The following is an 18989-nucleotide window of genomic DNA, read 5'->3' as shown; positions in this document are numbered from 1 at the left end:
GTGTTCAAAGGTGCTGTAAGCTGCCACAGCCACTCATTCAGGATTACAGCATATTAGGCGCGATGGCAGCGTAGTTATGCTCTCAACTGTTGTCCCTGGTGCTGCACCTTCAATCGTTAGCCATACTCCACATTAGTCTAAGGGCAGAAACGCTTAAATGTATTAAATGTAAGAGCTATAGACACTCGTACTGACACCTCTTGCAAATACAAAATGAAGGCCTTCGCTGACAAGCACCGACACTCTTGAGATGCGGTTTTTGAGAAAAGAGACTGAGGGCCAGATGTACGACCTGCAAAATAGCACCTCGCAAATTGCGGCTCAAAATTTGCGAGGCGCTATTTTGCATCTACAACAATGTATTTAATTAACACTGTTTGCGATTTCCACTGGGGTCGCAAAGGCCCTCCCAGGGATGGTGGCCCGCTGGGCTCAGAAGACTACCATGTCTGGGACTGCTTTTAAATAAAGCAGTTTTTTTAATGCAGCCCGTTTTCCTTAATGAAAACGGGATACATTAAACAAAATGAAACTTTTTCGTTTCTTTATTAAGGACAGGTAGTGGACCCTAGGACCACTGTCTGCCCTTAAAAAATATTTTTAGAGTCGGTCACAAAGTGGAAGGGGTCCCCTTCCAAATTGCGGGTGCATTACCACCCTCTTGAAGAGGGCGGTCATTTGCAAGTGTTTTGCAACCGCAATTGCGGTCACAAAACAATCATACATTGCTTTGCGGACGCTATTAGGAAGGGAACGCCCCTTCCTAATACCGAGTCGTAATTCCTAAATTGCAAGTCGCAAATAAATAGCGACTCGCTATTTTGGAATTGTACATGGCCCTGGGCCATTTTGCATGCGCAAACGGGACGCAAACCCGTTTGCTCATGCAATTTTGGGTCGTACATCTCGCCCTGAGTTCTTGTTAAGCAAAAGTGGTCACGCAAGACGAACCATACATTTGGTGCTGAGAGCTGTGGCGACCAAAAGACATATGGTGACTGCCCAAGACCTGGAAAATCCATAACAGGGGCTAATCTCACTTTAAGCCTTTGTCTCGATGTTCGTCAGCTCCAGACCTTGCGAGTGAGGCATGTCCACATGACTGCCTAAGTCAAGCATCCGACTCTTCTCCGGAGATGCCAGATAAGGGCACCCCTTCTCTATCTCGGGCAACTAGATCTGGAAGGCTGATGTGAGCACCTCAACGATTTGGTGAGGATTTGTAATGTGTATATATTTGTTCATACTTTTCATTTAGCAAAGGTGAAGATGTTGCATCCTGTGTTTATGTACATGAAGACTCTAGTGGCCCTCGACAGACTTCTTACAAGTATTACATAATCGGATGGGTGTGGTTAATAAAGTTTGTGACGCAGTGCGTTCAGTTAACAGTTGCATGCTGAAGAATATAGACATGGAAACCAGAGCTCTATGTGTGGCATGGTCTGTTACATTCTCTGGGGCTAGGGAGGACGCTAGTCAGAATATAGAGGCTTCCTCTATTGAATATTATACATACCAGCTCCACTGAAAACTGTAGCTTACTGGCCGGTGAAGAACTCAATGAAACCAACTGTGTTATGCCGCCTAGCAGTTCCTCTCTTTCCCTCAACCTGCTTAAGGTCATACTACAAAGAGAATACAAACAACTTGCATCCATAGAGTTCCATCGATTCCTTGTAGACCATAGGCCGATATAGTTGTAGCATCTGTCTGACAGCAAGACCTCCAAACACTGCCAATGTGTGTTAACCTCAGGGCTAAACACTAATCAGTGCTCAAGAGTGGTAGAGAGTGGAATGGTAAAAAGAAAGCAGCAAAGGGAAAATAAAGATAGTGTTGAGATCTAAAAAGAAATTAGGAAAAGAGTCAAAGAAAAAGGGCAACGTAAAAGAAGAGACTGCAGGTAGGGGAAGAGAGCAGACGGAAGGGAAAGAATATAAGACTGAAGAAAGGAAAAGGAAACCAATATAGAGGGACATAAGAGGTCAGAATAGCAAAAAACAAGGAATAGATGGGAGGTAGGGTGTGAGAGTGAGGGACATGACAGAGAGGGTGGAAAGGAACAAAGTGGAAGAGATGAAGAGGAGCAGAGGAGGAAAGGAAGGCCTTGAAGTTGGTCTTAAAGTATAATAAGTTGCATGCATCTTTCACCATGTATCCAGCAATGTTTCTGGCCCAATATACATTAAAACACCGTGCAATACGACTGGCCCTGAACATTTTAATGTGGGATTTAATGCTTATCAAATTTAGATGAATGTTACTTGCTCAATATGTTTTCAAATGTGCAATTTGTAACTTGGTTCCTAAAAATGACCCTGTGGCAGAACGTAAAAATCCCTTCTCACCTATTAAGTTCTGACCAATATTACTTATTCCCATTAATTAATTGGAAAATTAATTATTAATGTGTGTTTCTGGATACGTCTTTGCCAGCACTGTACCATTAATAGTGTGGAGCACGAACTTGGACGTTTTGGCATGCTGAGAAGTACTCGGCTCTATTATGATGTACATGGTAGGTACCTAATTAATATTTCAACCGGTCAGACTATTACCTGCCTTATACCATGAATCCTCAGCTTCAGCCCTGCCACATCATACATCAGTTATTCCCCAACACATAATTCATTTCCATTTCCTGTGCTGGTGAGAGCCACACATACTTTCTACAGTTAAAGCACAGAAAATAAATATCCAGTCAGAGGTAGTATAATTCCGTCTGTCCACTAAAGGATAAGGGTGCCATCACGAGGAGGTCCATGCAGTGGTATTTTGCTGTCTGGCAGGGCAGTGAGAAGAATATGTGTTTTTTTATAGGGTGTGGTCCATCTACCGCAGCCAAATCAGAAACACAATGTAGGTAGTAGCAAAGAGAAAGGTCAGGGTGCAACAAGGTTTTGATCCCAACTTGTGAAACCACTACACACTACCACAGCCTTGGTGACAGGGTTGCACCTTGACCATTCGTTATTTGGCTGAAAATTGAGTGGGAAGCAGAGTTCCAGCCAGTTCACGATCAGAGGCCTCATCTGAGTCCATCCTAACCCCCTTCACTATCACCTATCAATTACCATATGCACCTGTTTACTGTCTTCATGCTGGCTATATGAGACAGTTCTCCTCTTGTACAACGAGCTATATGGTGCAATAGCTGTGTGTCTGCCAGTTTGTTTGGAAAAGTTTTTAAAGCTCATCCAGATGTGATTGATGGATAGCATCACATGTTGTCAGGGATCACTGAAAAAATAGAGAATACCCAAAATATCGAAGATAAAATATAGAAAGCAAAAATATCGAAGTCCTATCTACAAACAGGTAAGTACAAAAATATCGAAACAAATATATAGTTAGTCAAAATATCAATTTTTTTTAAATGTCTTAAAAGTAATTTAAAATTAATGAAATAACTATAATTAACTAAACATACTTAAAAATACTTAAATAACTTTAAAATGATTAAAATAATTAATTTGAGTTAAAAAAAGAAACATACAATTTGATTTTTTTAACACATCTATACTAATATAATAAAGAGAGCCCAAACCTTTGCGGTGGGTAATCTCAGGAACCACAGCACCAATCACAACACCCAATACAGCGTTGGAAAGGGCAGCTGCAGCAGAAGGACATAGGCTATGCAGACGCCCACCATATACATTTAAAAGGTAAAAGAACCGTGCCAGCAAAGCAGTCCCTTGTGGGCATCTCTGCGTTGTGCTGTGGGCGTGTGCTGGGGGCGTGACAAACGCTGGGGGCGTGTGGTACGTTCCACCCTTCATGCCGTGTCTCATATCGTGTGCTGTGGGCGTGTGCTTGGGGCGTGTGCGGGGCGCGGGATTACGGAAAAAAAAAGTGAGCGTTGTGGCCAATATTTCATTGTTTTTTCTTCCCAGGTTCTGTACATCCCAGCTCCGGGTGTCCACCCTGCTCCCTTTAAATACCCCTGCACCCCATAATCAAAACCCACCCTTACTCCTTAAAATACCCCAACACCCTTAAACACTATCCCATCTTAACCCTATAAATATACCCTGTACCCCAAAACCCAAACGTATCCCTAAACCCTAAAAATACCCCTGTACCCCAAAACCCAAACCTAGCCCTGAACCCTATAAATACCCCTGTACCTCAAAACCCAAACCTACCCCTGAACCCTAAAAATACCCCTGTACCCCAAAACCCAAACCTAGCCATGAACCCTAAAAATACCCCTGTACCCCAAACCCAAACCTATCCCTGAACCCTAAATACCCCTGTACCCCAAAACCCAAACCTAGCCCTGAACCCTTAAAATACCCCTGTACCCCAAAACCCAAACCTACCCCTGAACCCTAAAAATACCCCTGTACCCCCAAACCTAGCCCTGAACCTTAAAAATAACCCTGTACCCCAACACACAAACCTACCCCTGAACCCTAAAATACCCCTGTACCCCAAAACCCAAACCTAGCCCTGAACCCTAAAAATACCCCTGTACCCCAAAACCCAAACCTAACCCTGAACCCTTAAAATACCCCTGTACCCCAAAACCCAAACCTACCCCTGAACCCTAAAAATACCCCTGTACCCCAAAACCCAAACCTAGCCCTGAACCCTAAAAATACCCCTGTACCTCAAAACCCATACCTATCCCTAAACCCTAAAACTACCCCTGCACCCCATAACCCAAAACTATATCTGAACCCTTAAAATACCCCTGTACCCCAAAACCCAAACCTACCCCTGAACCCTAAAAATACCCCTATACCCCAAAACCCAAACCTGGCCCTGAACCCTAAAAATACCCCGTACCTCAAAACCCATACCTATCCCTAAACCCTAAAACTACCCCTGTACCCCATAACCCAAAACTATATCTGAACCCTTAAAATACCCAAACATCCCAAAACATATACCTCAGTACCCCAAAACATATACCCCTATACCCATACCTACCTTATCCAAACATTAAAAAAAACATGCTTTTACCATTCATGTATTTACAACGAATTTCGTTGTAAATGTATGCGTGGTAAAGCATATAAAATTTAATACCATGCGTTATAATGGCATTGCGGAGTCATGGTACTTTCGTAATGAAAGTATGCGGAGTGATGGTATGCGGAAAGAAAGTTGCGGAATAATGGGTGTTTATCCTCCCCCGGTAAGTACATTGGCAGCACGGCGGCCCACATCTCCAGCAACATACTCATATTTTTTCATCACCGATTTGAAAAATGCACAGGTCTCTCTCATTGATGGCCAGCACCGACATACACTTTTAGACACACCTCCCGCCACAAGTTCTAGAATTGCGAACTTTAGAGCTGGGGAGCCACGTTCGAATCTCGGCATCAGCTCAACATCCTGTGATTCCAGGCAAATCGCTTTGTCTCCCCGTGCCTACCACAAATGAATGTGTTCTTCTGTAATGTAAATTGTGCTCGTGCCATGTTGTCGAGTTCGCGCTATATAATATTGCAAGGAAAAATAAAGTAGGGAAACTCGAGTTCACACACTACTGAACGCGCACTCTTAAGTGCATCAGCAGTGCACTGTGAATCGGAGCGTTTCACAGGCCTGTCACAGATAAGAAATGCTATCAAAACGAAATCTTACAAAACAATATACTACTGGCCGGCAGCAATTCATACCCGGACAACGTCGGGACGGGCTGCTAGTATATATATATATTAAGATAATAGTAAAAAAAAATATGCAATATTTTTACCATAGGATAGCGGGAGGGTAAAATTTACTATTACCACTCCAGCGACTGCAACAGTAGGGTAAACTTTGGATAGCGTAGGGGTAAAGATTACTATTCCCACTCCAGTGATTGCAACACTAGGGAAAGCGTTGGATAGCGTAAGGGAAAATATTACTATTCCCACTCCAGTGAGTGCAACAGTAGGGAAAGCGTTGGATAGCGTAGGGGTAAAAATTACTATTCCCACTCCAGTGAGTGCAACAGTAGGGAAAGCGTTGGATAGCGTAGGGGTAAAAATTACTATTCCCACTCCAGTGAGTGCAACAGTAGGGAAAGCGTTGGATAGCGACAGGGTAAAAATTACTATTCCCACTCCAGAGAGTGCAACTGTAGGGAAAGCGTTGGATAGCGGGAGGGTAAAAATGACTATTCCCACTCCAGAGAGTGCAACAGTAGAGAAAGAGTTGGATAGCGTAGGGGTAAAAATTACTATTCCCACTCCAGAGAGTGCAACAGTAGGGAAAACGTGCTACGGAAAATAAATTAATAAAATTAACATAATTATCAATTAATCAATTAATAAAAATGAATTACCAATTAAAAATTTATTAATTACAAATTAATAATTAATTAACAATTATTTCAAAATAAATACCAATAAATACATTAACATATTTAATTAATTACAATTAAATTACTTCCCACCCTATTCCCCTATAAACCCACAACCCGCTACGGAAAATAAATTAATTAAATTAATCTAATTATCAATTAATCAATTAATAAAAATTAATTACCAATTGAAAATTAATTAACAATTAATTCAAAATGAATACCAATAAATAAATTATTATATTTAATTAATTGCAATTAAATTACTTCCCACCCTATTCCCCTATAAACCCACAACCCGCTACGGAAGATAAATTAATACAATTAACATAATTATCAATGAATCAATTAATAAAAATTAATTACCGATTAAAAATTAATTACCAATTAAAAATTAATCAATTACAAATTAATAATTAATTGTCAAGTAATTCAAAATAAATACCAATAAATAAATTAACATATTTAATTAATTACAATTAAATTACTTCCCACCCTGTTCCCCTATAAACCCACAACCCGCTACAGAATTAAATTACGCAAAAATTTAATAACATAACATAAAAAAACACTTTAAAAAATTCGATATTATTACAAATTCGATATATTTTAATACCTATATTATATACTTTGATATTTTAACTTTCTATATTTTAAAAATCGATATTACATTACTTACCTTCAATTCGATATTTTTCACCACTATATTCTGTCCATTCGATATTTTGTCCATTCTATATTTTGACTTCGATATTAGTGCTATTCTATATTTTGGAATCGATATTATGTCTGTATACCGTTGTCAGCAGTCGAACCTTCACTTGGGGACAACCCCAAACCACTCCCTCATCCCCCTGTAAACATGGAGTCTATTCACAAAGTTAAGTCTACTTCAGTTCATCCCCATCTTACGGGACTCAGATCTAGATACTCTCCTTGCTCCTGGTCCACATTCAGGAGTATTTATTTTAAATGGTCTGGACACCAGCTTTAATAACATCATGCTAGGTCTTATGTAACGTATTCGCACGTTTTAGATACAAATTTTGACTATTCTGCCTTCCAATCCATAATTTATGGTGTATCTGTGGGATTTACTGTAGGTAACAGAAGGGCTTGTTGGCCCCCAAGGACCCTTTGGAGCCAAGCGTATGTCCCTCATCCAGTAGTGCGCCAGTAGGCACGTTTGGAAAGTGGTGGAGAAAAGAATTATTGTCTCTTACAACCTCTCAGCAATCCCGCTGTGTGAGACTTATTGGAGGTAATAGTAGGGGTAGTTGGCTCCCAAGGACCCTTAAGAGCAAATGGGACTTCATCCCCCAGCTAGTAGTGTGCCAGGAGATGCATTTGCATAGTGGTGGAGAATGAGGGTGTGGCCTCCAAGAACCTCTCAGCAGTCCCACCCAGTGGGACTTACTGGAGGTAACAGCAAGGTTAATTGGCCCCCAAGGACCCTGTGGAATCAAAGGGACTTCATCCCCCCAACTAGTAGTGCACCAGTAGGCTTGTTTACAGAGTGGTGGGAAAAGAGGGCAGGCATCCGGCGTCTTGCTGTCTTCTTTTCTTTATATTTTATTTTACATATTTGGGATGGGGCCATGTCCCCCCCCTCCCTGGGCCAATTAGGGCCCGGGGACCCAATCCCCTGGGGCCAGCCCTTTTTCAAATTGGGAGGCAGCCCCCCTCCCCGGCTGATGTCGGCCCTCGGCCTTTTTAAAAATATTTTTTTACAAATTAAAGGGAGGAGTTCCGAGTGACTCCACCCCTCCCTGGACGATTTCAGCCCGAGGACCCCATCCCCCAGATGACCAGGGATGGACTGGCCGTAGCGGGCACCGGGCAATCCCCTGGTGCGCCGCACGGGTGGGGGCCATTTTTGTTACAGGGCGGTTTTTGCAGCACAAAATCGGCTGAAAACCAGCCCTGGCAAAAAGCTCAGCCGCACCCCCAACTCCCAAGTTGGGGGGCTAGACGAGCACTTTGTCAGGGCCGGTTTTGGTTGCTAACATGCTGCTCCCTCTCTGTGAAAAGCAATTGTGTTCCGCTTCTAGCAATACAGAGCATTTTTTATGCTCTCGCTTACTAGAAGCAGACACAGTTTGCTATTTTATTTTGTTGCAGTTTTTAGATAGATTGAACTACACCCGAAGGTATTGAAGCACTTTACATGAGCACCAGTTACATTACACAAGGACACATTCATTTTTGGTAGGCATGGGGAGATTAAGTGATTTGCCCTGAATGACAGGATGTTGAGCCGATGCCGAGAATCGAATCTGGTTTCCCAGTTCCAAAGTCAACAGCTCTGGCCTTTACACCACATCCTCTCCCATCCTCCAGCTTGGTGGGAGTGGTAAAGCTCCCTACAAGCCATAGACCACATCTATTTCCCAGAGGTGTGCACCCCGGGACATCGCAGGAGCTGGCCTTGGGGGGTGGCGGTCCCCAGGGCCATGTATGGCTCCAGGCGGGGGGCTGAGTGGACCCCCTCCTTTTTTCAATTTATTCCAGGGAAGTGATCCCTGGGCCTGCAGGGGGGTCAGCAAGCCCCACATTATATGCAATTAAAGCCTTGGAGAGGTGGCTCCCCCCTGGGGGATGCAGGGGGGTCTGTCCAGCCATCCCGCCGTATTTTCAAGTGAAGTCCTGGGGCGGTGACGGTCCCCGTGGCAGCACAGGAGGCTGTACGTGCCTCCCCACATTATTTTAAAAAGAAGCCCTGGGGAGATGGTGGTCGCCAGGGCATTAGTTAGCCCCAGGAGAGGAGGCCATGTGCCACCCTATCCTACAATATTCAAATGCCTCTGGGACCTGGCCCACCTGGGAGCCAATTAGAAACGAAGTGCGGCAGCCCGTACTTTGTTTTGGTTTTCCAGTATCTCTTCTACTCCCGCGTAAATTGTTTTTTAAATGCTTTTTGGGCCCTTTGGGGTTCCTGTGGGACCTTCCCAAGAGGCCTAGGGGATCAGGATGTTTCTACCCTACCCCGTTTTCTATTTTTTAACGCTTTTTTCTGTGACTCGATTCAACCGATTACAAGATGGCTGCCAACACTTCCTGGTTTAAAGTGTTGGCAGCCAATCAGATCTCAGCACAAGATCATGAGGGATCGCGGATCCTCCATGACCCTATATATACAACTGGAAAATTCTTTAAATAACTTTGCACCTACTGAACCAATTTACACAAAATCACAAAAAGGCACTCCCTTGAAACAACAACTACCTCCCTGCCAAACTTGGTGTAATTCTGTTCAGCAGTTTGGGCTGTAGCCGTGTCTAAAGTTCCTATAGAAATTAACATGGGGAAAACGCATTTTGGGACACCCTCCCCTTTTTCTCAGCCCCACTTTACGGATCACCGCGAAACTGTCAAGACAGCAGCTAAATGGAGCATCAAACTATTTTTGAGAATTTTGCGAGGATTAGTCAAATGACGGCAAGTTAAACTATATATTTATGTGCACGTATGTATCTATGTATGTGTGTGTGTGTATATATATATACATATACATATATATATATATATATATATATATATATATATATATATATATATATATATATCCGACAAACAACCAATGCGCAACTCCTCCTTATAAGGCGTAAAATCGACACTGGAGTCGGGGCCTCTATTGCAAAGTGTGTTTATTCAATCAACACTAAGTCCAACGCGGTTCGGAGTTGAATGTTTATATGATGATCCATGAAAAATAACTGAACGCTTATTTGAACAAGACTGTATTGATGAAATATTTGTTGATTATGGATAATTTTAGAAAATCACCAATCTTGAGTTTGAGTATGCACTGCAATGCACTAGTTTGTACATTGTTAAACACAATTGTTGAGTTTCCAAACACATTTTTGCAAATATTCTATCGAGTGTGAGGCTGATCTATTGTGCCCACTTGGGCTGTATATAACACGCAATGCGGGAGCCTTCGGATATGATATTTTAAATGTCAAAGGTTGTCTTTTGTTGGGCTATGCCCACTAAAGATTTCAACACCATTGGCGAGCATTCTAATTTTATGTAAACACTAATTTCATGCCAACACTAGACTCTCAGTGAGAGCAAGATACATGTCTTTATTAGTAGCACTTTTGTTGATTTATAGAGGCTTACTCTCGCCTAGAATCACCATCTGAACGATCACCGAATTATATACAATTTACATATGGGGTTTATCATTGATTATGAAACGTGTTTGATTGACCGATTGCTACTATGTATAGGTTGCAATTGTCATTAACATGTTTTGGTTTATCAACTTGCTAACTTTATTGATAGCGATGTTGTTAGAAGAAAGATGTATTTTATGTCTATAACACGTGACCGGCACTAAGCACTTGAAATGTAAACATTGTAACACAGTCTCTTGCAATTGATGAAGGAGTGATTTTTCAACTCCGAAACGCGTTGGACGTAGTGTTGATTGAATAAACACACTTTGCAATAGAGGCCACAGCTCCAGTGTCGATTTTACGCCTTCTAAGGAGGAGTTGCGCATTTGTTGTTTGTCGGATTTATGGAGGTGGCTACCCCTGCTGTAAGCCCGCCGAGGAAACGGCTTGGGTGAAAGCCGAACTAAGACGCGTATATATATATATATATATATATATATATATATATATATATATATATATATATATATATATATATATATATATATATATATATATATATATCCGCGTCTAAGACATATATAAACATATATGTGTGTGTGTGTGTGTGTGTGCGTGCGTGTAGATAGATATGGGCAGAGTTGTAACCAGTGTCTGCTTTCTTTCTTCTCTTGTTTGTGACTTGAGCTACTACTTGCCGTCCCCATATTTCCTCAGTAATTATTGATCTCCAAACTATGGGGCCGATTATGATGGCGGACGGACTCAGGTCATACCATAGAGTTTGAGGGAACCTCCGCATTGCCTGCGGAGTTCCCTCCTGTGCAATTAGGATGTGACCGCCACCCTGGCGGTCACATCCTCTATTTTTACCATTGCGGCGGGTGCGGCTTCAAACTGCACCCGCCGCAATGGTAAAAAATACATACATTGCATTTGTATGCAGAAAGCGGCAGGCATCGTGCGGTACCTGCCGATTTCTGCATACAAATGCAGGGGGGTACCATAGGTAACCCCCTTGTGCACCCCGACCCTCCCTTCACCAAGGGGGCCCGCAACGGGCCCCCGAAGTCAATGTCCGTATGCTTATCCACGGCGGAAAAGCCACCGTGGAAAAGCATATGATATCCGCCATCCTAATATGGCTGGCGGTGTCTAACAGACACCGCCAGCCATGTTAGAGCTTTTCCGCCGCGGTCGGAAGGCGACCGCGGCGGAAAAGCTGCGGACGGATTTTGAGACCCACCGCTATCCTAATTTGGCAGTGGGTCTTTTGTGCCTCCGCAGCGGTTTTCCCGCATCCTCCGGGCCGGCGGTGGCTTCCGCCGGCCCGGAGGATGCAGGAAAACCGCGATCCTAATCGAGCCCTATGTTCAGTGCTCTGAAGAAACCAGTAAGTGATATTTGAGCTGTATCGAGCACCTTAATAAATCAATATCATACCATTCCGAAAAATCACCAAAATATGGTGATCGTTAGTATTAATATTAATCATTACATTATTTTTCTGTAACACTGTTGCACTATAAGGTATTTGTGTATTTTACAAAAACAGGGAACACAATGCATACATAACAACAGCAAATTTGAAAACACATACGAAAAGGGACTGTGGTTCAGCTTAGATACAATTCCAATAAAGGTAAATATTGAAAAGCTATTTTTTTAATAATAACTTTGCAATAGGACTGACGTTAGACAAGCCCTTTGCATTTTACTAAAATTATACATATATTTACCTCTAGGCACTATTCGAATGCCTCCTTCTTCAAATAGGTTGTTGTGTGTTTCACTGGGCAGTGGATCAACCACTTTGAGCCACTGGTTCCCTTCACTATGCTTGAAGGCATTCTTCTTGTGCACAAAATGTATTCCACTCCTCAAAAAAAAAGTTGCCCCCTTGAGTATTCGGACTGTTATGCCAATGTTTGCTTATTGTTTTTTCTTTTCTTTTCATTATGCAATGGACCAGCAAGAGCCAGCAGCTCTCCAGATATAGCTACTGGGTCTTTGTGAGGTCGTGCAGTGCATTACGTTGGGCTTGTTTAATAAGTTTTAATCCAATTGAAAGATGCTACTTGTGCACAAGTGCACACGTGGGTGGCCTTCACAACTGGCTGTTAATGAGTGCTTATGCATGGCTAAAAATAATAATGTAAATACAACTTAATATAGGCTTTTTGTAGTTCTCATAAGGGAACTGATGCCAATATCAATGTCCACTTGTGCATATAGAGGGCATTTGGTCCCTAACCCTGTTCAAAAGAAGGTGAAGATACTTTATACGGATCTATGGGTTCTCACCCAGTTATATCAGTAAAACGTTGTAGCAAATGGTGCATCAAAGACACACCCAGGATCATTAGCATCAGTGGGAAATGAATAGAATTAAAAACACCTTTATTGAGAAGTTATGATTTACCTCAAAGTGGGAATTGGAAAAAAATATGGTAAAAGGTATATTTCAAAGACCAATGGAGTATGATTTGGAAAATTTTAATACGATTAAAATGTAACATAAATGGGATTCTCCCCCAAAGGAATGTGTGGGAAAATATGTGCCATGTGTTTTTGAAGCATATTTGGCCACTAGTATCAACTAATACTGTGTAAATTTCAACATATGTTTTACAGAGGGCTTGAACTTAATGGAAAGAAAATTCGTACACATCAATTCCAGCTCCCCACATGGAAACCGATGGGTGGATGCACAGTATTGCAACATGCTGTTACGACGAGGGGTATGTATCAGATTGTAGTGCTGTGAATGGGCACCATTACATCTTTGAAAGTAGTGTTCTGAGGACTGAATAAACTGGCCATAAAAGGGTTTATAAATAGCCTAACACTTTTCACGTATTTCTTCTATGATTGAACTATATTGCCTATCGAGGCTTGCAATGGAAAATACTATGAAATGAGATGAAAGTACGTGTAATGGACCATAGTATCAATACCACTCTGATATGGCGCCCGAAAAACTGTATGTTAGGCTGTGATGGCGCAGTCCGCCTTTCCTTTCCAATTTGAATGCTTACCTTAATGGGAACTGGTGAAACCCCTTAAATTCAGCCTGCTTTGTGCACTTTGTATAATTCTATAATTCAAATATTGAGAAAGGCAGTCCAGCCGAAACGCGCCTATTTGCACAAAGTAAATCTTTGGAGATACCAAGTATCCCGTTGTTTGTTGAGGATATATTATATATATATATATATATATATATATATATATATATATATATATCTGTCCCAGAAAAGTTAATGTAATTGAACAACTCTAGATTGTTGTGACTTAATACAGTCATGTAACTGGTTTACATTAGTCGGAGACAAACTCCCATTGGGTTTATATATACAGTATCAAGCAGATACAACACTCTCATTCCGGTTTCATTTCAAATTTCATGTGCATCCACGATGATATTAAGGTACAAACACCACACCTATATTTTGTCGTGTAAAAAAGAGAATATTTTCTTAACCCTTTCTGCGGCACTGTAGCAAGCTTTGCTGTAATCTGGAACACAGAATTGTTCTATGGCTCGAGCACCTTGCCTTTTCCCTGTGCCATGAAACCATTGATCTGCAATTGGCTGCCAGCCTTTTAGCTTTGTTAGTGCTTGTATTTTTTTGCCATGGGTTTTGTAAAATGCCATTGCTGAAGGAGCTGCATGTTCCTCACTAATATATATTATAGAAAAATATGTAATTGATATTAAAAGTGCACATTGCCAGAGTAGTCCCAGGCACTGAAGGAAACTACTCTGTGTGCAAATGTGCTCCTTGTGAAAGAGCAGAATACCATCACTCACAGTGTGGACAGCAAATGGCTGAAGTGGGCTGACCCACTGCCACATTCTCTATGCTGTTGTGGGCTGAGCTTGCCGAAAGCCCGTTGAAGTAAGAATATTAGATATATAAAATTTTATTAAAATCAAAAGATCTTGGCTAATGCCAGACCATACAATCAATCAACAGATACTAAATGCCTGGCAATTGTGAGGTTAAAAAAACAGCTAAGGATAGTTTTACTAATTTTTCAAGCACTGTACCACAGCAACCAAAGTTGCTGCACTGAGCTGCATGACCAGCAGAGACCAGGACAGCACTTTATCTACTAAGATATACCGCTACTTGCTTGCTTCTTTAGTGCTGGTGCACAATTTGGCTCCTTAGTGCCACACACGCAGGCCTTTGTAACACTGTGCAAAGGTGTGTGCATAATGTGAAGTAAAATAATGAGCTCAGACGTACTTTTAAACTGTTTCCACTCTGTATGTTTTCAGCACATCATGAGAATGTCAAGAGAGATAATGTTGCTGTACTCATTTGGGCTGTAACAGCCATAGAGCTCTTGTTCCGGGGGTCTTTACGGAATTATTACAGGAATTACTGATAGGGACAGCTAGACAGCCAGATAAGCTTGTTTGTGGCATAACAGGAGCAAAATAGGATGTAATAGTTTGTTGTTTTTTCTTAGACTCTCCAGTTATTAGTGGGGTAAAATAGCCTGACGCTGCTCTCCCAGCGTTGAGTTGGGCCACCCATATGTATGCTTCTTTTGGGCTCAGTGATCTTCATGCTGTTAGGTGTGCTGGTTCTGTATATTCACACAGAGTCTAAATAATGTAAGGTTGCACTCATTTGCTCACTGTCATTGGTGAGAAGAGATTAGACATAATCTGGGAACCTCAACATGAGCTCAAAACTACACAATCACTTAGGATTGTTACAGCGACAGACCATTAAGCTTGTGATGTGGATTAGACATGTAACAATCAACCTAATATCTGACCCTACTAGTGCTGTGAATTTTCTGTTGGCACAAGTTGCGTGAGCCTCTTAGGTACCACTGCAAAATAAGACAAATCATGGGTGACATTTAATCTACTTACCTTCTTCCCACCATCTACTCAAATACCACTGCCTCCACCCACAGTTGATGAAACAATGATGTTCCAATGCAAGGCCATTCAAGGGATTGCACAACCCAGTGTTGTGTTTCGATATAGATACCCGTGCATAGGTTTCCCGAATCATGTCCTTATATAGGCTCAACTCACATTGTCCTTATTTAGGCACAGAATCCCAGTCCTTATTTAGGCATTAGCCATGCTATACAAACACAGGCATGGTCATCTACATCCGTCCATCCCACGTCACAACGAGTTCTTAGAAACCAGACCCTTAAGCCTTTGGGATTTTCTCTGCTTGGATTATTGATTTCTCCAAGAACTCATTTATTATGCATGAACTACTATTCCTTAGGGGTTCATTCATGACGTCTTCCTCTGCCCGACTTTACGTCAATGCCAACATTCCTAGCCACCTACCAGGTATAAATATACCTTCCCTTACCAAGGCAAGCCACGGCTCGGCTGCAAGCCACGGCTCGGCTGCAAGACACGGCACGGCTCGCCTCGGCAAGTTCAGAAGAAACCACAACTCCAGGAGAAGTCGTATCCCATCCTGACGCACTGACCAGACGCTGTCCTCCCTGCTCGCACAGAATCCAGCTTCCAGTGTTCTGACTCCCTTCGCGGGGTGTTAAGTGTTTGAGATCCGGAAAGAGATTCCAACCTTTCATTCTAATGTATGGAGCCGGCTAGAACCTAGAGGGACTCTTGGCATACAAACTTAGTATTTACCATACTATAGAAAACAGCACCTACTTCTTTCCTCATACTACACTTGGGTTAGGTACACTGTGGTAGAACTATTTAGAAGCATCAGACGAGTATCCATATTTTAGCCTGTTATTTATGTATGTATATATGAATATATCCCATAGCTAAAAGACCATGCTATTGCAGTATTACTTCTTCTTATTGCTTACGTTGTACGTATTATATTTAGCATACTGTCTTGTAATTGTCACAGCATAATTCTCTTGCACGAGAAATAAGACTGTTCAATAAACCCTTTTTTATTGAAACGCCCGTCTCTCTATTTCTGTGCAACTCTGTAGAAACAAAGCATGCACGATTGACTGAGTGAAATTGTTATCTATTGTTTCCACGATTCTGAGATTGTTCCGATTCTAAGGGAAACAAAGATGTCATGTTTATGCGGTTGTCAGAAACTAATCCCTTGTTCATTCGAGAAGTTTCTAGTGACCTCTGAGTTAGCTGGCACACACAAGTAATTAAGTTTAATGTACTCGATAGAGACATGCTGACCTCAGTCCTATGTCAAAACTATAGTGTATATTATTCCAATGCGCAGAGCCTATCAGGGATATAGGAACTACACTTCAATCCCTCGAAGAGTAAACCGAGCCAGGTCCCAGGCAACGCATAAAGGAGTGGCTTTAAAAAACAACTACAGCTAAGAAAGGCCCCAGGGTTAGGCACCTTGGGCTCCCTTCCACATCTGGGCCTCAGTGTCACTGTACCAGCTACACAACTGATTGCTACATCCCTATCAGAAGTATATCCTTCTAGTATAAAATACAATGCCTAAAGTTCAAAAGTTTTCATAAATTGGATGTATGTTGTAGAGTGCAAAACACACGCAATATTTGAAAATGTAGGGGAAATAAAAAGACTTCCCTACCTTAACACCAGGTATGTGTTGTATTTGGTACAAATTCCTGTCTACCAATTTTAGTAGACATTGCCTCACCTCAAAAACCATGGATGGTAACTTACGACCAATGGGATTGATGCAATGTAATGCAAAGTCCTGTTTGCATTCATTTTTGTGCTACTTTGCATTGCAAAATAGTTTTGTGCGTCACTTTTCGTGACTTTGAGGGAGTGTAAAGTATTGACAAATCTGCCTTGTAAATGTTAAAACCTCAACATATAGTAGTAATTTGTCCTACAGGTTTCAGTGGGTGCTTATTTTTAAGTCTTTTTTATTACTGGAGCATTGCAGCCTAAACATATTCTTCTCGCTACAGGCCTGTTAGGCTGGTGGTTCTCGTTCACTAGCCAACATCGTGAGCACTTCGTAAAGCCTTTTACATTTCTGAATCAAATATTTCCTGCATAATGAGGACAAGCCTGACTGACCCTTCTCACAGTAGAATCGGAGTTTACGCTTTGCTGAAATACCGGGCTTCTAAGCAAATATTTACTTTTGAAGTTCCCTTTAAATACCATGTTAATTAAAACGTTGCAGTAGGATTGTTTTCATGGCCTATGACTAACAATGAATAAGAGCTAAGCCTTTCACAAATGTAGTAATAAACCTCGGGGAATACCAAGGCAATTATCACACGAGGAGAATTTGAGATAATCCAATGATAAATATATTACAGACCAGCTGAAATCAACCGGGATCAATTCAATCCCAAGGCAACTATTTAGAAGAAAAGGTGACCTTGGAATAGGACCCAGACGCTGGTATTCCAAGCACTGCTTAAAATGTTTTTGAATTCATGACATATGTGTTGAAATACATAGATGTGTTTATTGACATTCATGCTCCCTATTTTGTTTTTTAAAAACCCAAAAGCAATGGTATTTTCGCACTGATGACTGCAACATTTTAGTGGCTGATACTAGAATCTTGTCTTCATGTATTTTGATGCCATGCATACCTAGCTTTAATTATAAGATCACCGGTACCTAGCTTTAATTATAAGATCATCGGTGCCTCCGTTCCATTGGGACATACCTTGTTTGCCTCTGCAGGACATTGTATCATAGTGCTTTAATCTTATCGTTTCAACTATGAACCACAACTCCCAATATGCTTATGAATTCGTATGAAAACTAGGACTCAAAAATGGGATCCCTGGGTTTGAGCTCTGGCTGGCAGCTGGGTTGTGTCTGCTGAGCCCGTCTACTAAAACGCCATCTTTTGTTTCCTTTTAAAACCTTCTAGAGATACCTGACTCCGTAATTTTGCTGATTTTTAAAATTGGTTTTATTAGATTTTTTTCTGTTGCCAAATACGACCATATATGTTGAGAATAAGTCAGCCACGTAACCTAAAACACCCTATTTACACTGAAGTGCATCCCACACTTATCTCTCAATATCTTCACGTATTACAAAAAAGCACCCGTTATGCTCGTGTTAACATGGTTAATTTAAGTATAACAAAAAGAAAGAAAGAGCAAAGCAGTAAGAAACAACCCAACAGCAAAATGATACTTCAAGATAAATTAGTGACCACATATCCCTTGCCAAGGTATGTCGGAATGGGACCACCTCCCATTGGTCTGTCACCGTGTGTTCTCCACTGTTGTCATATAAAGCAGTTCTCCCTTAGTGGCTGACATCCCACCACTCACTAATAGTTCAACCAACTCCAGATTCAACTCTTCTCGCTGCTGATCGCTCGGTGGAACTGGGCTCACAAAGACCCGATTCACAAAGGGCAGTGGGCACGGCACACCATTTGCTTCTGACATCCAAACTGACTATCGCTCAACACTAGGGTGCTTCGTCCTCATCTTCGACACAAATATGTTGGCCCAAGGTGTAGTTGACGTATGCAATGAAAAATCTCAGAGCACTTGCTAAGGATAGAGTCCCAAAATTTGAAAATATACATCGTCCCCATTTTGTACGTACCTTAAACAACAAGGTAGAATTAGAT

General features: G+C 41.6%; 1 protein-coding gene across 1 annotated transcript in view; it reads left to right on the top strand.

The window, feature by feature from the left end:
• The window catches only part of LOC144753077 (uncharacterized), a 353653-nt gene that overhangs the window by 165995 nt on the left and 168669 nt on the right, over positions 1-18989 (top strand). The window contains exon 2 of the mRNA XM_078640867.1: positions 13069-13175. Within this exon, the coding sequence (XP_078496993.1) occupies positions 13133-13175 (43 nt within the window). The 5' untranslated portion in view covers positions 13069-13132. The remainder of the gene's footprint in view (positions 1-13068; positions 13176-18989) is intronic.

This window comes from Lissotriton helveticus, chromosome 5_1, assembly GCF_964261635.1.
Source record: "Lissotriton helveticus chromosome 5_1, aLisHel1.1, whole genome shotgun sequence".
Taxonomy (NCBI): domain Eukaryota; kingdom Metazoa; phylum Chordata; class Amphibia; order Caudata; family Salamandridae; genus Lissotriton; species Lissotriton helveticus.
The sequence above is the reverse complement of the archived record's forward strand: the minus strand, read 5'-3'. Positions and strand labels throughout refer to the sequence as shown.